The sequence below is a fragment of the Hemitrygon akajei genome, chromosome 29 (genome assembly GCF_048418815.1).
Source record: "Hemitrygon akajei chromosome 29, sHemAka1.3, whole genome shotgun sequence".
NCBI lineage: Eukaryota > Metazoa > Chordata > Chondrichthyes > Myliobatiformes > Dasyatidae > Hemitrygon > Hemitrygon akajei.
This window is the reverse complement of record NC_133152.1, coordinates 10,203,404-10,226,300: the sequence shown is the minus strand read 5'-3', so window position 1 is coordinate 10,226,300 and position 22,897 is coordinate 10,203,404. Positions and strand designations below refer to the sequence as shown.

Genomic DNA, 22,897 nt, shown 5'->3' with positions numbered 1-22,897 from the left:
AAGTTTTTTTTCTGTTGGTACATAACTAGTGTGCTGAGAATGGCTCCAGAGTTAATGGTATGCTCCTTGTGTGAGATATGGGAACTTTGGGAGATATCCAGTCTCCCCGGTAGCTACGTATATCTGCACAAAGTGCACCAAACTGCAGCTCCCTAAGGACCATGCTCAGTAGCTGCACCTGCAGCTCAGTGACCTTCGGCTCATACGGGAGACTGAGGAAGTGATAGCTAGGAGCTACAGGGAGGTAGTCACCCCTAGGTTGACAGGAAGCAGGTACCTTAGTGACTGTTAGGAGAGGGAAAGGGAAAAGGCAGTGAGTGCAGAGTACCTCTGTGGCAGTTCCCCTCAATAATAAGTATACCAATATGGATACTTCTGGGGGGGAGGGCACCCACCAGAAGTAGCCACTGTAACCTGACCTCTGGCACAGAGTCTGTTGCTGTGGCTCAGATAGGAAGGGGGGGGGGCAGGAGAAGAGGAGTTTAGTAGTGATAGATAATTAGAGGAGCAGACAGCAGATTCTGAGGATATGAAAGAGACATCCAGATGGTATGTTGCCTTTCAGGTGCCAGGGTCAGGGATGTCTCTGATCAGGTCCATGTCATTTAAGTAGAGGGTAAACAGTGGAAAGTCATGGGTCATGTTGGTACTAAGTACATAGCTACAAAAAGGGATGAGGTCCTGATGAGAGAAAATAAAGAGTTGGGTAGAAAGCTGAAAAGCAGGACCTTGAGGGTAGTAACCTCTGGATTGCTGCCTGTGCCATGCGCCAGTGAGGGTAAAAATAGGATGATTTGGCAAATCAATGTGAGGCTGAAGAACTGGTGCAGGGGGCAGGATTTCAGATTCCTGAATCATTGGAATCTCTTCTGGGGGAGGTATGGCCCGTACAAAAAGGATGGGTTACTCCTGAGCACAAAGGGGACTAAAATCCTTGCAGGCAGGTTTGCTAGAGCTGTTAGTGAGGGCTTCATCTAATTTGGCAGGGGGGAAGGGAACCGGAGTGATAGGGCTGAAAATGGGGCAGTTGGTATACAACTGTGTGTAGTGAGACTGTGAGGAAGGACAGACAGATGACAGGGCAAAATTGTAGTCAGTAGGATGAGTTAAAAGGTAACAGGGGGCTAATATCAAAAAGGGCGATGAACACAGGACTGAAGGTGTTATATTTACATGTACACAGTATGCAGAAAAAGGTAGGTGATTTTTCAGCACAGTTAGAAATTGGCAGGTATGACGCCCTGGGCATTGCTGAGTTTTGACTGAAAGGACAGATGGGAGCTTAACATCCAAGGATACAAGTTGTATCCAAAGAATAGACAGGTAGACAGAGGGTGTGTTTGGCTCTGTTGGTAAAAATTGAAATCAAATCCTTAGAACGAGGTGATCTAGTATCAGAAGAATCCTTGTGGGCAGAGTTAAGAAGCTGGAAGTGTAAAAAGACCCTGATAGGAGAAATATACAAGCCTCTGCACAGTAGCCAGGATGTGAGCTACAAATTAAAGTGGGAAATAGAAAAGATATATGAAAAGGGAGATTTACGATAGTCATGGGGAATTTCAACACACAGGTAGATTGGAAAAATCAGGGTGGTGCTGGACCCCAACAGAGGAGACTTGTAGAATGGCTAGGAGATGGCTTTTTAGAACAGTTTGTGGTTAAGCTCACAAGGGAAATGGAAATTCTGGATTTAGTGTTATGTAATGACACAGATTTGGTTAGGGAGCTTAAGGTAAAGGAACCCATCGAAGACAGTGATCATATTATGATAGAATTCACCCTGCAGTTTGAGAAGGAGAAGTTAAAAATGATATATCAGTATTACAATGGAGTAAAGGAAACTACAGAAGCATGAGAGAGGAGCTGGCTAAAGTTGATGGGAAGGGGATGCTATCAGAACAGCAATGCTGGGTTTCTGGGAGAAAGTTGGAAGCTGCAGGAAAATTACATCCTAAAGATGAAAAATTATTTTAAAGGGAGGATTAGGCAACAGTAGCTGACAAGGGAAGTCAAAGACCGCATAAAAGCAAAAGAGAGGGCATATAATGTAACAAAAATTAATGGGTAGGTAAAGGATTAAGAAGCTTTTAAAAATCAATGGAAGGCAACTAAAGACATAAAGAGAGAAAAAAATGAAATATGAAGGTATACTAGACAAAATATTAAAAAGGATACGAGAAATTTTTCAGATATTTATGGAGTAAAAGAGAGACGAAAGTAGATATTGGGTCACTGTAAAATGAAACATGTAATGACATATGTACTAATGGGGTCAAAGAAATGGTGGAAGACCTGAATAAGTATTTTGTTTCAGTCTTCACTGTGGAAGGCACGAGCAGAATGTCAGAAAAGGAAGGTGTCGGGGCAAAAATGAGTACAATTGCAATTAGTAAGAAGCAGCTTCTTGGGAAGTTGAAAATTCTGAAGGTCGATAGATCACCTTGACCAGATGGACTACACCCCAGGGTTCTGAAAGAGATTGTAAAGGTATTAGTAATGATCTCTCAAGAATCACTAGGCTCTGGAATGGTTCTGGAGGTTTTGAAAATTGCAAATTCCACTCCATTTTTTAGGAAGGTAGGAACCAGAAGAAAGGAAATTACAGGCCAGTTAGCCTGACTTCAGTGGTTGGAAAGATCTTGGAGTCTTTTATTAAGATGAGATTTTGAAGTTCTTGGAGGAACATGACAAAATAGGCTAATGTCAAAATGATTTCCTTATGGGGAAATCCTGCCTGACCAATCTGTTGGAATTCATTGAGGAAGTAACAGGTAAGGTAGACAAAGGAGTCTCAGTGGTTGTTGTTCATTTAGATTTTCAGAAGACCTTTGACAAGGTGCCATACATGAAGCTGCCTATCATGATAAGACCCCAGAGTATTACCAGAAAGATACTTGCATGGATACAAGATTGGCTGACTGGCAGGAGGCAAAGAGTGGGAATAAAGTGGTCCTTTTCTGGTTGGTTGCTGGTGAGTAGTGGTGTTCTGCAGGGGTCAGTGTTGGGATTGCTTCCTTTCAAGTTATATGTCAATGATTTAGATGAAGGTATTAATGGCTTTGTGAATGATGTGGAAGATTAATAGAAGGTTGGGTAGTTGTGAGGAAGCAATGTGTCTGCAAAAGAATGACAGAATGGAAGAATGGGCAAAGAAGTGGCAGATGGAATATAGTGTAGGGAAGTGCCTGTCATGCACTTTGTTAGAAGGAATAAAGGCCTGGACTATTTTCTAAATGGTGAGAAAATTCAAAAATCTGAGGTGCAAAGAGACTTGGGAGTCCTTATGCGGGGTTCACTAAAGGTTAACTTACAGTTTGAGAGAGTGATAAGGAAGGCAAATGCAATGTTAGCACTTAGTTTGAGAGCACTAGAATACAAAAGCAAGGATGTAATGCTGAAGCTTTATAGGGCATTGGTCAGACTGCACTTAGAGTATTGTGAGAAGTTTTGGGCCTGTTATCTAAAAGATATGCTGGCATTGGACCAGGTCCAGAGGATGTTAACAAGAATGATCCCAGGAATGAAAATGTTAACATATGAGGAGTGTGGGCCTGTATTTACTGGAATTTAGAAGGATGAATGGGGATCTCATTGAAAACTAGCGATATTGAAAGGCCTATATAGAGTGGATGTGGAGAATATGTTTCCTATACTGGAGGATTCTAGGACCAGATGGTACAGCCTCAAAATAGAGGAACATCTTTGATGAGATGGATCATAGATGAAGAAACATTTCTTTAGCCTGTGGGTGGTGAATCTGTGGAATTCATTGCCACAGATAGCTGTGTAGCTCTGTAGGGCAAGTCATTGGGAATACTTAGGGTGGAGGTTGATGGGTTCTTGATTAATCAGGGTGTCAAAGGTTACGAGAAGAAGGTAGGAGAACGGAGTTAAGAGGGATAACAAGTCAGCCGTGATGGAATGGCAGAGTAGTCTTGATGAGCTGAATGGCCTAATTCTACTCCTATGTCTTGTATCACAGGCCCTTTTTGCTGGAATTCACAGGATGTCTGGTGAAATCAAGAATGAATATACACATTAGAATAAATGATGACACTGCATTGTCTTATCAGTATGGCAGAATAGAGGGACCTATAAGTTTGGGTATATGGTTCCCTGAAAGTGTGGTGACAGGCAAACATGATGGTGAAGACATCTTTTGGCACACTAGCCTTCGTCAGTTAGGGCATTGATTATGAAAGCTGGCAGGTCATGTATAGGTTGTACAAGACACCGGCAAGGCTCCACTTGGAGTATCGTGCTCAGTTTTGGTCACTCTAGTATACAGTAGGAAAGAGTGCAGAACAAAAGTTACAAGGATGTTGATTTGACTTGAGGAGATGAGTTATAAGATGAGGTTGGACAGGATAGACGCTTTTGCTTGGGGCATAGCAGACTGAGTGGTGAAGAAGAAGAAAGCCCCTAACACCGAGTGGAGTCATCGGGATGCTGTCATGACATATTTTAGCAGGCTTTCTTATTTTTACGAGGCCAAATTGCTAGTTCGATGCTCAACCCAGCACGGATGGAAAGTGTGCAAGGGAGATGGCTGGATTCGAACCTGGGAGACTTCGCTCGGAAGTCCGGCGCTGATGCCACTACGCCACCAGTCAGACTTACAGAAGTGTATATAATAATCATGAGTGGCATAAATTGGATAGATGCACTCAGTTTCTCCCCATGGCTGGAGAGTCAAGCACCAGAAGGCATAGGTTTAAGACGAGAGGGGAGAGTTTCAAGAAGGACTTGAAGGACACCTTTTTCTGCAAATAGTGGTACGTACTGTAAATGGAGTAAGCTGCCATAGGAATTGGTTAAGGCAGGTACAGTGACAAATTTTAAAGGGCGTTTGGACAGGCACATGGACTGAAAAGGCTTAGAACACAGTGGCAGGTGGAATGAACTTGGAGAGGATTTCTGGTTGGTATGAATGGCCTATTTCTGTGCTGTGTAACTTTGTGCTTGTATGACCAGATGCAAACAATTAGTATACTGGATCAAGGTCATTTCAGTGGTTGGTTGCAGCTGAATTGATCATGGGAGTGCTGTCATGAAGCTTGGCAACCAGATGAATGTGATGGAGAGATAATAAGCTGCATGAACATGCAGGGCCAAGGGGAATTTCTTTCTGTGCTACATGACTTTATAAAAATAAAACCAGAAAGGATTGTCACAAAGTTGAACGACATCTTAGTCGAGCTAAGAATAAGAATCAATGATGAACAATCCCAGATCTGAAACACTGACTATTTCACTTTCTGTGGATGCTGAGTGTTCCCAGCATTCTCTGTTTTAATTTCTAATACTACGATGTCCATGTTACAGCCAGTGTTGGGTAGCCAGGCTGTGTACTAACATGGATAAACAGAGAGGTAACATTTGAGGAATAGCAGGTGAAGGAAAATGCACCAATCAGAAACATCAACAGCATCAGTCTGAAATGTTTTCCCTTGGTTATCATCCTCCTGGGTGCACAAAAGATGGCAGATGCCGGAATCAGACAGCAGGACACCTCTTCTTAACTTCCACTGGACCAAGTCTCTGTGACAATCATCAGGCCACTGTCTCCTATATCATGAATTCAGATGGCTCTCAAACTGAAACATTGACTGTCCATTTCTCTCCACATATGCTGCCTGACCTGTTGTGTTCTTCCAGCTCCATTGTGGGATACTCCTAGATCCCAGTTAATGAATTGGGTCAGTCAGCATGTGGTTAAAGCATTTAAGTGGATCAAAGAAACTTGGGTTTGAGTTTGGTCCAGCAACAATCAGTTATTTATTGTAATAGTAAAATTCCGACAATCTGGCATTCTCAGGAGTTTTGAGGTGTAAAATCGCAAATTTACGAACTATTGGATGTTATTCAAGATTAATGTACCAACAAATTTCAATTCCCTTTATGGAAAAATGTTACCAGCAAAGCATGTTTAAAGAAAAATTGGAAGCAGGGCCCCAGAGAATTGGAAAGGAGCTTGGCGAAGATTACCTAGTTAGCTGCTACCGAAGTCCTGAGGAAGAATATCAGAGTGCACTACACCTGGATAACTAGTTGGGGTTCCATTCCAATGTGAGATAAGCTATATCCCAAGCCCCAGAGAGCCCTTACTCATATAAACGATGTCTCTTGTAATTTAATGGATGCTTCACATTTGTTTCCAATGCACCGGAAAATACTTACTTTTCAGTTAAATTCTAAACAAGCAAAACATTGTTGGAAACTTATAGAAAAAGTAAACGATTGCAAATGCCGGAAATTGGCAATAAAAGCAGAAATCCTAGGAAATATTCAATGGTCAGTCAGCATCTACAAAAAAGAGAAGAATATAATTGATGACATTTAATCAGAATTACATATTTCCAACAATTTTGTTTTCAGATCAACGGCTATACATGAACTTGTGGGTGTTAATTTATTTAACAATAAAAAATTTATTTTAATCTGTCATTTTAACTTAGGTATCTTAATTCAGCTGAGGTTCATGCAGCTCTACAGATCCTTGGTTTTGTTGTCAACCAGGAGGAATTGAGGAAAATGATGAGCAATTTGGGGCATTTAAAAGAAAAGTAAGTGTAGCAATTATTGGCTATTTTTCCTGCAATCGTTAAGCATGTTTGCCTGCACTTTTTATTTTGTTGAATGCCTATACTGTATGTTATTTGATATATAATCCATCCATCAGATGGTATAGCTGGTAGAGCAGATATCTCACAGCTCCAGAAACCCTGCTGTAATATTGACCTTAAGTGAGGGAAGTGGGGAGGGTAGATCGAAATAGGGTAGTCACATGGAGAACAGGGAGTTTTCACGTTCTCCCTGTGACCTTACCAATCAGACCTAGCACCTCCCAGCCTCTGTTACTATTTCCACACTCTCTTCCTCATTATCTCTGCCAGTGCTGCTCAGCTGCATCCATATATCGTCAGCCAGCACTTACTTCACCACTTCCTTTCACCTTTTCATATTAGCTCTCCCTTTTATTTTTAGTTCAGATAAAGTGCCTTAACCTGAAACATCAGCGTCAATTGTCCATTACCCCGGTGATGCAGTCTAATTCCCAGAATTCCTCAGCTTCTCTTGTGTTGCCCCTGTAACCATGTGGGTTTCCTCCGGGCGTTCTGATTTCCTCCCACATCCAAAGGCACGTGGATTGGTAGGTTAACCGGCCACTATAAATTGCCCCTCATGTGTGGATGAGTGGTAAAATCTGAGGAGAGTTGATGCAAATGGTGGAGAACATAAAAAAATGAGAATAATGTAGATTTACAGTAAACAGATGGTTGGTGGTTGGTGTTTTTCATTGGTCTGAAGAGCCTGACTCTGTGCTATATCTCAGTGACTCCATACTTTTTCTGAATATGCTGATGTCTGCTGGAGGTGGAATCAGTGCACAGGTGACCTCACTGTGACATTATCATGGGAGGTTCCAGAAACTGATGTTAGTCAGGGACTTGTGTAAAGGATTTGATTGGGTCCTTAAAAGGGCTGACGTAAAAACCAGGAAGCCTAACAACAAGGAAGAACCCGTTACTACCACCTGTCTTCTTTATATCTCCACGGTTTCTGGAAGGAACGCCAGGATCCTGAAGAAATATTGTATCCACAAACACAAACACAAAATCACAAATCACAGCTTATGTGCTTCAAAGATGACCCGGGACTCAGGTCAGCTGGTGTGAACAGGATTCCCTGTGAATGCTGTGTAGCGTATATTGGCCAGAAGGGACACACAGTGGTAACCAGAATTAAGGAGAATAGGAGGTGTATCAGCTTGTGTTACCCAGAGAAATTGGTGGCAGCAGAACATTGCATTTACAGTGGCCGTAGGATTGACTTAGATGGCACAAAACTACTGTGCCACACCAATGGCTTTTGGGACTGCCTGCTAAAGGAAGCCATTGAAATAAAACTAGAGGAAAAGAATTTTAACAAAGGCAAAAGTCTCGCTCTACGTAAGAACTGGAATTCGATTATAAACAAGGTGGGAGAGCAGAAACCTGATTGGATGAGGACCAAACCAATCAGAAGAGACAGACTATGGGGTTATAAATACCAGTGGACCGGACTACGGGTTTATGAATACCCGGATGAAGATGGCAGTGTTGATCATCGAAACGTTGGTTATAACGGATACCTGTACCCCACTGGAAGCCTGAGAAGAGTTTATGGGATCTTCCTGTTTCACTGCTCTATCACCTGGTGGCTTGCTCTTACACATTTCAATTTGCTGTCTTTCTGTTTTCCCACAGCAATGTGAGTTTCCATGATTTCCTTCAGATTGTGATAGAATATCAGGGAAATGCCAGAGACGTCTTTGAGGAAATTAAACAGGGATTTGATCTCTTTGATTGTGGTGAGTCATCAAGACAGATTTTATCACTAGATAATTGAATCATGTGTGCACAAAAATGATGAGAGGTAGAACTGCAGCAATGAAAATATTGCATAGGTTTTGACAAATATAATGACATCTTTTGCTCAGATGCATTATTTGTAGTCAAGAGGATGTACCCAGAGTCATAGATCTCAGACTGAAAGAGTCCTTTCACATACTCTCTGCGTCAGTTCTCTGAAAGAACTGTACATTTTCCATGATCATTTTTATTCTTCCAAATACCTAGTCCTCTTTCATTGCAAATCTTCTGACAGTTTCTGTTTTTAAAAAAAAGTCAAACATCCTTTTGTTCTTTAAGTGACCTTAACAATATCTCAAGGTAAAGAGTAAGAGCCAGCAGGATTCGTGCATAACTGAATTGATTATTCAACCTTCAAAGATCCATGTTTTTGTACTCAGGCACTGGAGATTTGCTTCCCTTCTTGTCTTCCCAAGCCTTTCATGAGCCTGCTTCTACTCTAATTTATTTTCATTATTGAACACCACACAATTAAAATGTTCATGAAAAAAGTGCATGAAATTTCTGATTTTTCACATTACACATGCTCTATGTTAGACTCATTTTCTAAGGACATCACAGTTGTCACAATCATTTTCAACCTTTCCCTTTATCCTCAATGAATGATCTTGGCTTAAAATGTTAACTGTTTATTCCCTATCCATAGATGCTGTCTGAACTGCTAAGTTCCTTTTGGATTTTGTATGTAACTTGCTTGTTAACACATGAATATATTATGAAAAGAACAGCTAGTTGTTAATACATTTATTATCTGTTGTAAAATAGGATAATTTGATAGTTAATAAGAGTTAAAAATTCACATGCCATCATTTTAGAGTTTTCTCAATTTTAAAGCTGTAAGCTTGCATAGATGTTGCTGTGGAGCATCTTTCTGCAGTGGTTCACCCTTGGTGCTATGCTCAGTGTGTGTCCTGGAGAATAAGGTCACAGCTGGCGCCAGTTCTGCCCAGTGCACTTTACCTGATAGTCAGCATGGACTCAATGGGCTGAATGGCATATGTCCTCGCTGTATCGCTCTATGGCTGTGACATAGCATGCTCCCCGTTAACTCTGGGGAAATACCAATAAGTTGGTGAACTAATTTGGCGACATTGTTTGAACCTCCACACCAGATTTTGTGGTACAATTACCATTTTGTTGCTTCAAGCTTCTAGCAGTTAAACAGTTTTAAGAGTAACAAATGTTCTGACCAGTCAAATCTTTGTCCCGCATTGTTTTTCATGCTTAGTTTTGTTCCAGTGAGAAAAATGTTAAAAAAAAAACAAAAACAAAAAGTATAACAAGAAACCTGCTGGAGGAACTCTGTGGGCCAAGCCACAAAGGAATTTCTGATGGCTCAGGCTGAAGCCCTGCATCAGGAATCTCCCCATGGATGCTGCTCAACCCACTGAGATCTTCCAGCAATTTTCTTTTTGCTCCAGATTTGAGCATAAGCAGTCTGTGGAAAATTAAGTGGCTCTTTAATAAGTGCTTAAATATGATTACTTGCAGACAGTGATGGGAAGATCACTTTTGACAATCTCAAAGATGCCTGCAAGTCTGCGGGTGTTTACTTCTCAAATGAAGATTTACAGGAGATGATCAAAGGAGTGGACACTAAAGGTGATGGTACAGTGAACATGGAAGAGTTTACTGAACTCATGCTGAAAACAAACTTGTTCTGATTGATCAGTTTCCCTGGGACATTTACAATATGTAACCCTCTTCATTCTAATACAAAGTTAACCAATATCTCAGCTGTTGGTACCACAGCCATCAGTAAGAGTATATTTCAATATAAAACACCATGACAGGCCTCACTCCTTTAGATGCCGTTTTAAAACATAATTTGTAATTCCTTTTTTGTGTGTCTTTTTATGGAGGAAAAACCTATAGCCTTCATCAGCATTATGGATTCAAATTCCAAGATCATTTGCCAAGTAAGCTCTCAGAAATCTGTTTACTGGCAGCTGTTCTTGAAACCTCCCATAAAAGAAATGATGGGGATAAACTTTCCTTCAGCTCCACTGAAGTAACTCCATCAGTTACTGTTGACACCTCAAGTCAATTCCTGTACACCTCAGTTATATTGGTCTTCAATGGTTCATCTACAAATCAATGCTTTGTCTGTTGTGTGGTAACTTTTTAACATTAATGATTTATGTGAAGGCTCTGTCTGAGGGGAAAAAGGTTTTATTAACCAGAATCTATGTTGAATTTTGTGCAGTTTCTGTCTGCAGCTCTGGGTTAACAATATTTCAAACTTCTGTTCCCTTTTAAAGTATTTTCTTGCATGAAATTATCCTTTGTTTTGGATCATGGTGCAATATCAGCTGTCCTCTCCTTGCTGTGATCAAAGCTAACTTACCTATTTTTAAGACTATAAGACCATAAGGCATAGGAGCAGAATTAGGCCATTCGGTGCATCGAGTCTGCTCAGCCATTCCATCATGGCTGATGTATCTCGCAATCCCATTCTCTTGCTTTCTCCTGTAACCTTTAAACACCCTGACTAATCAAGAACCTACCAACCTACATTTTAAAAAATACTCCATGATTTTGCATTTGCCTTCCTTACCACTGACTCAACCTGCTAGTTAAGCTTTAGGGAATCCTGCTCAAGGACTCCCAAGTCCCTTTGCACTGATGATTTTTGAATTTTCTTCCTACTTAGAAAATAGTCTCTGCCTTTATTCCTTCTTCCAAAGTACATGACAATACATTTCCCTACACTATTTCTTTGCCTATTCACCTGAATTGTCTTAATCTTACTGCAAACTTCCTGCTTCCTCAACACCATTTGTCCCTCCATCTATCTCTGTATCATCTGCAAAGTCGGCCACAAAGCCATCAATTCCATCATTCAAATCATTGACATATAGTGTGAAAAGAAGAGGTCCCAGTACCGACAACTTGCTGAACTCCATTAGTCACTGGCAACCAATCAGAATAGTCCCCTTTATTTTTACTCTTTGCCTCCTGCCAGTCAATCACTCTTCTATCTATGCTAGTATCTTTCCTGTAATTCCATGGGTTTTTATCTCGTTCAGTTGCTTCATGTATGGCACCTTGTCCAAGGCTCTCTGTAAATCCAAGTAAATGACACCCAGTGACTATTTATCTATCTTGCTTGTTATTTCCTCAACGAGTTTCCAACAAGTCTGTCAGGCAATATTTCCCCTTAAGAAAATGATGCTGAATTTAGTTTACCTTATCATATGCCTCCAAATACCGTGAAAACCTCATCCTTAATAATACATCTTTCTAATCATTGAAGTGTGACTAACTGGGGGTAGGATTCTGGTGTTTTAATCCAAGGTTCCTTAAGAAGTCAGGAAAGAAGCACAATTGATCTGTGGAGAGCTGATGGAAAAATCTATAGATAAGTATCAACCAATTAGAAATCACTTATTCCATACTGCAATACCAAATTAACCAATGAGAATGCATTTATTCACTTAATGCAGAACAAAGTTGCTTCCAGAACTTTCCAGAATTATAATTTGTATCTTTACTAGAGCAGGGTCCCAACCTTTTTTTATGCCATGGATGAATACAATTAATTAACGGATCCCGGGTTGGGAACTCATGCACTAAAGGCATATTAAACTGTTTAAGAGCTACTTAAATGCAAGCAGATAATTAATTGTTAAACTGCAAATAAAATAACAATTAAACAGCCTAATCTAAGAATTAATGAGTTGTATCCAACATGGCCAATAATTTCCTTTGTTCTGCTTCCCTTCCTTCTTAAAGAGTGGAGTGATATTTGCAATTTTGCATTCCACTGAAACTGTTCCAGAATCTAGTGATTCTTGAAAGATCATTTCTAATGCCTCTACAATCTCTTCAGCTGTCTCTTTCAGAACCCTGGGGCATAGTCCATCTGGTCTAGGTGACTTATTTACCATTACAGCTTTCAGCTTCCCAAGCACCTTCTTAGTAATAGCAATTACACTCACTTCTGTCCCCTGACACTCTCAAATTTCTGGCATACTGCTAGTGTTTTCCACAGTGAAGACTGACAAAAAAACTTATTAAATCTGTCCACCATTTCTGTTTTCCCATTACTACCTCTCCAGGGTAATTTTCCAATGGTCCAAAATACACTCTCATCTCTCTTTTACACTTTATATATCTGTAAAAACCTTTGGGATCTTTTTTATGATATTGGTTACTTTCATATTTCATCTATGTTCTCCATATGTATTTTTCAGTTGAATTCTGTTGGCAATAATTGCTTTATCCTCCCTTTAGAATGCTTCTTCATTTAGGGGATGCATTTATCCTGCACTTCTAAACTGCTCCCAGAAACTCCAGCCACTGCTGTTCTGCTATCACTGATAGTGTCTTCTTGCAATCAATTATGGCCAGCTCCTGTCTCATGCTTCTGTAATTCATTTTACTCCACAGTAATACTGATACATCTGACCTTATCTTCTCCCTCTCAAACTGCAGAGTGAATTCTATCACATTATGATCACTGTCTCCTGAAGGTTTCTTTACCTTAAACTCTGTAATCAAATCTGGTTCATTACACAACACCCAATCGAGATTTGCCTTTCCCCTAGTGGACTCAAGTTTCTCTAAAAGCCAATGGGATTCTATGAATTCCTTTCCTTGGGATCCAGCACACCTAATTTTCCCAATCTATCAGCATTTTGAAATTCCCCATGACTCTGTCGCATCTCTCATATTACAGGCCTTTCTATCTCTTGTAATTTATATCCCACACCTTGGCTACTGTAACTCCCGACAGGGTCTCTGACTGTGCTACTCTTATCTAACTTATTCTGCACACTACGTGCTTTCAAATATAACACCCTCAGTCCTGTATTCATCACCCTTTTCAATTTTGCCCCATGTTACAATTCAAAATCTCCAACTGACTGAAATTTTGCCCGATCCTTCCTCAAAAACTCACTACACCATGTATCCATTTGTGTACCAATTGTCCCATCCTCAGCCCTATCACTTTGGTTCCCCCCCCACCAAATTAGTTTAAAAGCCTCCACAACTGCACTATCAGACCTGCCCACAAGGGTATTGGTCACCCTCAGATTTAGGGGTTACCCATCCTTTTTTGTACAGGTAGGTCATACCTTCCCCAGAAGAGATTGTAATGATCCAGAAATCTGAAACCTACCCCCTGCATCACTCGCTTTGGCACTCATTCATCTGTACTGTCATCTTATTCCTGCCCTGACTAGCATGTGGTAGGGGAATAAACCAGAGATGACCTGCTCTTCAACCTCTTCCAACTCTCTGTACTTACTGCGCAGGTCCACTCCCCCCTTTCTGTCTATATCATTGGTGTCAATGTACACTACGCCCGTATGCTGCTCATCCTTCCTCTTGTGTATATTCTGCAGTCACTCCGAGAGAACTTGGACCTTAGCAGCTGGGCGGTAACACAACACCCTGGCTTATCTTTTGAGGCCACGGAATCTCCTGTTCTTAGCTACTGAGTTTCCTATCACTATTACACTACCAGACTTTACTCTTCCCTGCTGAGCCACAGTGCCTGTGGCCTGATGGCTGCTGCTCTGCCCTAATAGGTCACCCCTCCAGTGGTATTCAAATGGATTTACCTGTTGCTGAGGAGAATGCCCAGAGGGAAACCCTGTACTGACTGTTTACTCTCTTTTCTTCTCCTGATGTTCACTCACCTACTAACTGAAGCCTGCTCTCTGGGTGTGATCACCTCAGTAGAAGTTAAAATCTGAGGTTTTTAGCCTCACGAGTAGTCCTGAGTCCAGCCAGCTCCAGTTCCTTGACCTTGTCAGTCAGGAGCTGAAGTTGGGTGCACTTCCTGCAGAGTAATAGTGGCCAAAGGAACTAGGGTAATGGATGAACTGAAGGAAATTTATATCAGGCAAGAAATGGTGTTGAATAGACTGTTGGGACTGAAGGCTGATAAGTCCCCACGACCTGATGGTCTGCATCCCAGGGTACTTAAAGAGGTGGCTCTAGCAATCATGGACGCATTGGTAATCATTTTCCAATGTTCTATAGATTCAGGATCAGTTCCTGCTGATTGGAGGGTGGCTAATGTTGTCCCACTTTTCAAGAAAGGAGGGAGAGAAAACAGGGAATTATAGACTGGTTAGCCTGACGTCAGTGGTGGGAAAAATGCTGGAGTCAATTATAAAAGAGGAAATTATGACACATTTGGATAGCAGTAGAAGGATCAGTCCGAGTCAGCATGGATTTATGAAGGAAAATCATGCTTGACTAATCTTCTGGAATTTTTTTTGAGGATGTAACTATGAAAATGGACAAGGGAGAGCCAGTGGTTGTAGTGTACCTGGACTTTCAGAAAGCCTTTGATAAGGTCCCACATAGGAGATTAGTGGACAAAATTAGGGCACATGGTATTGGGGGCAGAGTATTTACATGGATTGAAAATTGGCTGGCTGACAGGAAATAAAGAGTAGCGATTAACAGGTCCCTTTCGGAATGGCAGGCTGTGACCAGTGGGGTACCGCAAGGTTCGGTGCTGGGACCGCAGCTGTTTACAATATACATTAATGATTTAGATGAAGGGATTAAAAGTAACATTAGCAAATTTGCTGATGACACAAAGCTGGGTGGCAGTGTGAAATGTCAGGAGGATGTTATGAGAATGCAGGGTGACTTGGACAGGTTGGGTGAGTGGGCAAATGTATGGCAGATGCAGTTTAATGTGGATAAATGTGAGGTTATCCAGTTCGGTGGCAGGAACAGGAAGGCAGATTACTATCTAAATAGAGTCAAGTTAGGAAAAGGGTAAGTACAACGAGATCTAGGTGTTCTTGTACACCAGTCAATGAAAGCAAGCATGTAGGTACAGCAGGCAGTGAAGAAAGCCAATGGCATGCTGGCCTTTATAACAAGAGGAATTGAGTATAGGAGTAAAGAGGTCCTTTTGCAGCTGTATAGGGCTCTGGTGAGACCCCACCTGGAGTATTGTGTGCAGTTTTGGTCTCCAAATTTGAGGAAGGACATTCTTGCTATTGAGGGAGTGCAGCGTAGGTTCACAAGGTTAATTCCCAGAATGGCGGGACTGTCATATGTTGAAAGATTGGAGCGACTGGGCTTGTATACACTGGAATTTAGAAGAATGAGGGGATCTGATTGAAACATACAAGATTATTAAGGGATTGGGCTTGCTGGAGGCAGGAAGCATGTTCCCACTGATGGGTGAGTCCAGAACTAGAGGCCATGGTTTAAGAATAAGGGGTAGGCCATTTAGAACAGAGATGCGGAAAAACTTTTTCACCCAGAGAGTGGTGGATATGTGGAATGCTCTGCCCCAGAAGGCAGTGGAGGCCAAGTCTCTGGATGCTTTCAAGAGAGAGTTAGATAGAGCTCTTATAGATAGCGGGGTCAAGGGATATGGGGAGAGGGTAGGAACGGGGTACTGATTGTGTATAATCAGCCATGATCACAGTGAATGGCGGTGCTGACTAGAAGGGCCAAATGGCCTACTCCTGCACCTACTGTCTATTGTCTATTGTAGAGGTAGTTATCAGGGAGAGTGTTAGGTACTCTGAAATCTCACAGGAGGAGCATTGCACTGTCTGAATAACCATCCTGCCAACACAGTTCTAGCCTGTGCCTGTTCTTGTCAAAGCCTGACTACTCTAACACTGGCCCACTCACGTAATAGTCACTTTTACAATGGCCGCTCCACTTACTCCTGCCTCGCTTCTTGTTATGGCCCCTGCTGAAAGCTTAAATGGAGATGATTGCAACCCACCAAAACATTTTGAAAGTCCCTGAACTCTTTAAGGCTCAGAGCTTCATCAACAAGACAACCTCTTATGATGATTGCAGCCAGCCGAAATGTTCCCCCTCTCCATGGATGATCTAGGTGTGTAAGAAACTTCACAGGTGGACTTTGTTCCAAGAGGAACTAAAAGACTCCACATGAGCATTCCAAATCTGAGCATTACATTACTCTGAAAGTGGCCCTCAAGCACATCTATGGCATCATAAGAGTTTAGTTATCAGTCTGACAGATTAACGCAGAGCTCTCAGTGAAAGGTCATCTTTTTTCTCAACCTCCTACCTTCGTATATATTCCAGCTGATAAGTGTCCTCTCTCATAGTTTGTCATTGACCATTATAGTTGGAAAGTCCTTAACTCAAGATTGCACTCCATCTTTACCACCACAGGTATTGCTCGGCCTGCTGAGTTCATCCAGCAGATTGCTTGTTGCCTCAGCTGACTCTTCATCAGCTCATGGTTGGCAAATGGATCCCGAGCACACGCTGTCGTTGCAGGCTTCTCTAAAAACTGCAGCCACACCCTGACCATGTGACCACTAACACCCCACCTCACAAATACAAGTGGAACCCCACTCACTCACCGTCAGAGGGCACCTCATTGTCAGTTCCATCTATACTTTCAGCTTCCATGACACATCCATTCTTAATCTATCATAGCTTCATAGGGGCCACACTGTCTTAAAGCTTGGGATAAGAACTATCCCAGTCCCAAACGGTTACTTACTCAATAGCTCCCAATACCACAGACAAAAGCAATCATAACCATGCCATTACTGTGAGCTCAGAGGCAACAAAACAGGACTGATTGAGATTCCTTTGTCAGCACCCCACATTTGGCAGCCAGCCTGCTCTCTAGCTGATACTATATCCTATCCTGCTGCCCAACCAGAATGGCCCCACTCCTTCTTGCCGACATTAAACAAGTGGAGAAACAACCGAGTGAGGACAAAAGCCATGAAAATCTCATTAGGGGGGCAAGTAGACTATGGAACAAACTGCCAGAGAAAGCTGTTGAGGCAGATACAGTACCAACGCTCAAGCGGAATTTGGATTAGTACATGGATGGGGAGGTTTTAAAGTAGTGGTCGCCAACCCATCGAACGTGATCGACTGGTCGATCTTTGAGACTTTCCCAGTAGATCCTGAAAAAAAATGAAAAATAAATACACAAATACTGTTGAGAGATTGTTTCCGGGTTGCGGGGTTTTAGTTCCATTCTTTCTGCCCAGTGTGCATGCGCGTAGCTCCCCCGCACTACATAATGTAATTCAGTGGTCCCCAACCACTGGGCCGCAAGGAAATGATACGAGTCAGCTGCACCTTTCCTCATTCCCTGTCACACTCACTCTTGAACTTGAACCCACGCGAAGTCATCAGTCACCTAAACACAGTGATACCCTCGCGCCAGGGATCACTGGTTGGCCTCGGGTAACCGGCGGGAAGTGCCGTCGCTACTGGCCTGGAGCACTGCCTCTGAACCGGTTTACCACACCGAATGTTCGTGGGGAACCCAGTGCTAAAATATTCACAGACGACCTAATTCGGGCCCAGCGTTTCGTAAGTATCAGAGCAGCTACCTCACTGCGATCTACTGAAACAAAATTTGTCAGCCGATAGATCCTATGGGGGGTGGGTGGGGCACCCTGTCACACTCCTCGCTTGGTCACTCGCTCTCTCCGGACTGCGATTGCCACGGCCCCGACATGGGGTCCTCCAGCCCTGACCTTGTCCTCTCACCCCACCCACGACCAGCCGCACCTGGCCAAGGCATCTGGCGGCGGACAGGCAGGAGGCTGTAGTTCAGGCCTGGAGGCTGTCTAATGAGGCAATGAAGCACTCAAAACTGCTTCAGTACCTTGAGTCCAAGCACCCTGCACTTAAAGACAAACACATTGAAATTTTTCAGTGGAAAAAACATGAGTAGCGCAGGACAGAAGCTAGACAGAGGCAGAGCAGGATCCCAGAGTTTGTGGCAGACAGGAGAGTCTTCAGGGCAGGCCACATGTATTCCAGGCAGGGCCACCTCCCAGATGGAAACACAGAGGCCTGGGCAAGGCGCGGACACCTGGGCAGTTGCAGGGCACAACCCATCAGAGGTGAGGGGTAGGAAGGGACAGAACCACCTGTAGGGTAACAACAATGGCCTGGCTGACCCCCCAGGAGCAAGGGACAGGAAGAGACAGAACCACCCAAGGGATAACAGCAGCAGCCTGGCTTACCCAACAGAGGCAAGGGAACAGAATGGAGCTGGGTCCAGGGTGAGCAGCAGGACTACCATGATACACCAGTAAATTGGGAAAGGCAACCAACAGCATGACAGTACAGGCAAGGCAAATAAGGTGGAACAGCAGGACAAGCACACACAAGAGAAGCAGGGGAACAAGACCAACCAGACAGAACAGGTACAGAGCTGGTTAAACCAGCTTCAGAGCAGGACAACACCCCCCAACTAGGCTCAATCCCCGAGCTCCTTATAAACACCTGCCCCCTAATAGGCGACAGGTGTACCTCCTTAAGCCAAGATGATCCAATGGCTCTGGGTGACAGGAGGGCTGGCTGCAAGGCCCGGAATCCAGAGTCCGCAGACCGGAGCAAGACCCGGAAGGCGGGCTCCGGACTGGATCCTAACACCTACAGCATTTGCAGCATAGATGAGCTGGGGTGAAGGACCTGTTCAAATGCTGTTTTAATCTGCAATTATAAGAGGGCAAGGAGCCATTCAGTCCACTCCATCAACACTTTCCCTTCGTACAGTATCTGACCCTGGAACTAGCCCTATGCTTACCAATTGCTGGGTCGGTTTCACTACCTTGCATGCCAGTAATGATTTCTAGATACCCACTTCCCTGAGACAGAGTGTAGACTTTGTCTTCCATAAACAGTAGGTAGTAACTGCATTTCCTACATTCAGCAAGGCAATGCAACAAAAATATGCTCAAAATTTAAAAAAAAATCACTTTGAATAAATTGAGCTGTCGTTACCTCAATGCTTTAGATAGAAATGTTATTCCTTCACTTTTAAAGTTTCACACTGTCTTACCTTAAAGTAACCTCACGGGCTGAAATTTCTTCATTTTTACAAGCTCCTCTCATGAACAAATCTTAAAGATCTTCAAATGCTCACTTAAGGGTGCAGGTATCGAGTATTCTGGTATGTATTTAGGATCAAAACAATATGAAGAACAATATGAAGAACCGGGGCTACCCAATGAGGTCGGAAGTGCGTTTCATTTCATGCGGATTGAATGGGATACTTGAGTATCAGTTGTGAATGGTCATTGCTTCACTTGGTTAAGGTACATTCAGCCTCATGGTCTCATTTGAAACTGCAGCCAGGCCTCGCTGGAATATTAGTTTCTGCAATTACAGATCTGATGTTCTGTGTTTTCCACATCAAACTGGAAATTGGAGTACTCAGCACTCCTACTGTGCCACAAAGCTGATACAAATGATTTCCATCAACTCCCCTCCACTGACCTGTGCCCAGGAGAAATATGCAGCAGCCATTTAACCAATCAGCTTTTAGGATGTAGTTAGGAAAGTGGGGCACTCAGAGGGAGCCCATATAGTCTCAGGGAGAACAGGCAAACTCTGCACTGACAGCAGCCAAAGTCAGGATCAAACTGGAACTCTATCAGGTGCACCAGTTCGCTGCCCCATCATCGAAAATTCAAACATGTCCTTTAGACAATACCAAATCCACTAATCAACAGAATCATGTTAGAGATTGAACTAAATTGCCGAGGTCTGTTCAGCTAGAACTTTGTTTGAGTTGTAGATGTAACAGATCTCTATTCAACACAAGCAGATACACAAGGAGAAACCTAGTGATGGAACCTGTTAGAGGGATAGAAATGATCTAACAGACTGATTAGTCACTGCACACTGCGAGAATGAGCTTTGGCAATGGTGGCTTTGTCACTTTTGGAACAGACCAAACAAGATAGAAAGCTTCCTACTGAACTCTCAGTGAAACCAACGGAATCACAAAATACGTATCAACACAGTGACATAAACAATGGAGTATTGCTCTTGAAGAAAATTTTGCTAGAAGCCTCCTAATAAAACTCCATGGACATTCTTCAGACATTTGAGATTCCTCTAGATTCCATCAGATAAGCTGGAACACTTAATCCTAGACCTGCAATCAGGAAGCTTAGACAGTTTTCACTAAGGAACACAGAAAATTCTGGGGAAACTCAGCAAGTCAGACAGGAACTATGGAGGGAAGAGAAAAGCTGATATTTTGGAACAAATGGGTCCTGATGAAGGTTCTTGGCCTGAAACATTGACTGTCTACTCCTCTCCATAATGCTGTCCAACTTTCTGTGTTCCTTCAGCATTTTCTGCATGATGCTCAAAATTTCCAGCATCTGCTGAATCTCTTGCGTTTCTAATTTTCTTTCAATGAGTGCTCTATCCAATATAGCATTACTACTTAAATTGAAGTAGATTAGAATACTTCTTATAACAAACTGCTTCACTTGTGCAAACTATATTATACGTTGGCAATGAGTTATTTATGAAGCCAACAAACAAGTCCTTTAGACCACACCAAATATAATGAAGTGGTTCAGACAATAATTACAATGAACTTAAAAGAGCCACTTCTCACGTTCTCTGAACATTGGCATTTACCAGAGAGGAAACAGATGAAACAGTGCTGTATAACAATTTGATTCACTTGATGAAAATTGCTTTTTACATTGAGAGTGAGTATTGCAGATCATTATTATAGTTTCCTTTGGACCCCATCAAATTAAATGGGCTACTTCATACTATGGTTTCAATCCATATCTCGCATCAAATGATGTTCTAAACAATCAAGTTTTGCCTTATACTGAAAGCAATGTAGATGCAAATCAAATTCACATTCAAATTGAAAGTGAAAGTCAAATTCAAAGAGCTAGGCAAAGGTATAAGAGAGGTATGAAGAAAAACTTTTAGCATAGAGTGATTATAATCTACACAACCAGTACAAGTGGTGGAGATGGAATCAATCAGGGCCTTCAAAAGTATACCCTATTGCGATAAGGGTAATGGTCAGGGAATGGATGGGAGGAAATGCTGTTTGAGGAGCCAACATGAACATTATACTGTATGCCAGGATGTTTCTGATTGTATCTGTCCCACAGACAAATTATATACCTTGAGGATCCTTGCCACGGATCTACCAGAGTACCTCAGATGGATTCTCAGAATACAAGGATGATGATGGTACACTTGTCTTGAAAGGTCCGTGAAAATGCAATTTATTTTTCTGTACAATTGAATCCTAACTTTATCCCTTTGCTATTTTACACACACACACACACACACACCCTCCCCCCCAACCCCAGGAGCAGCTTGCTCAAGAGCACTGCCTAGTCTCCAAACTTCCAGGACACTATATTTTCCAAACCTCACATCTCTTCACCACTGAAAAACATTTCCTGCAAATTTGCCCAGTCACTTAATCTACCTCAGTCCAGCCGAAATGTAACACACCTTTTCTCCAGATATCATTTTGATATGAAGACACTCAGCCCATTAAGTCTTGCTTGACACTCAGAGTAACCCTATTACCTATAAATTTGTGTCAAACCTATTACTCTCATATCCACATCGACACTCTGGAGAGTTCATTTGGGGTGTGGGAGGAAACTGAAATACTGGAGAGGAATTCATTGTGGTCAAAGGGAGAACGTACATACTCCACAGACACAGACACTGGAAATCATGATTGAACCAAGGTGATTGGTGCTGTGAAGCAGCAGCTCTCCTAGTTGTACCAGTGTTCTTCCACATTGGACCCCCACCGATCTATGCACCATTGTATGTATTTTCTTTTAGCCTGATACCACCCTCCACCTCCACAGTTAGCTGCAAAGCTACAAACTTCACATCACCTAAGTCAGTAATAATATACTTGATAATGATTTACTTTGTCATAGAGTCTGTTAGTCTTAGTAAAATATATTTATTGAGAATTATGAAATCACTTAAATTCCTGCTGCTGTTTATCTTATATCTTATATTTTGAGCCCTTTTCCCACATCCAGTTTAGCCAATACTGACTTCATTTCTTTATTACCTTCATTTAGTCATACCACAATACTTTTTTTTACCAAAGTTTGTCACTCAGAGTGAATATGGAATTCTGTCATGTTGTGATCACTCTTCCCCCAACTGTTGCTTTGAGACCATTCATTTATTTTGTCTCATTATACTTGGTCAAATCTAAAATATCTAATTCTATGGATTTTCCATAGTTCCAGGAAACTAACCCAAAATACACTGCAAACTTAGCCCTAAATATATATTTGAACTCAAGAACATAAGAAAATAGGAGTGGAGGGATCCACTAGGCCCCTCAAGCCTTATCCCTCCATTCAATATGATTATCACCAATCTATCTGGCCTCAACTCCTCTCTCTCAATCATTGAGGAGCCATCAGTGTATGGAATCAAATCTTTGGCAGAGTACTAACCAACAGGATGCTGTCAGTCTACATGTTCTTGAATTAAGACTGTTGTCATGTGCTTCTCGTTGACATACAGGGTGAATTGTCCAGCTATAGCAGGGATTTTTAATACAGGTGCAGTACACAATCTCACCTTTAAAGTTTAAAACATTTTGAGTTGTTCTTCATTATAAGTTACAGGGTTGCCTGAGCACTTCTTGTCCTTTAGCAGATTGTTGAACAATAGACAATTAATCTGCCACAAGCTTGTCAATACATTAATTAGCA

General features: G+C 42.1%; 1 protein-coding gene across 1 annotated transcript in view; it reads left to right on the top strand.

The window, feature by feature from the left end:
• Positions 1-20,947, top strand: part of LOC140718218 (uncharacterized) — a 29,283-nt gene extending 8,336 nt beyond the window's left edge. Inside the window, exons 3-5 of the mRNA XM_073031676.1 lie at positions 6,459-6,566; positions 8,250-8,353; positions 9,906-20,947. Of these exons, the coding sequence (XP_072887777.1) occupies positions 6,459-6,566; positions 8,250-8,353; positions 9,906-10,078 (385 nt within the window). The 3' untranslated portion in view covers positions 10,079-20,947. The remainder of the gene's footprint in view (positions 1-6,458; positions 6,567-8,249; positions 8,354-9,905) is intronic.
• The last annotated feature ends 1,950 nt before the right edge of the window (positions 20,948-22,897 follow it).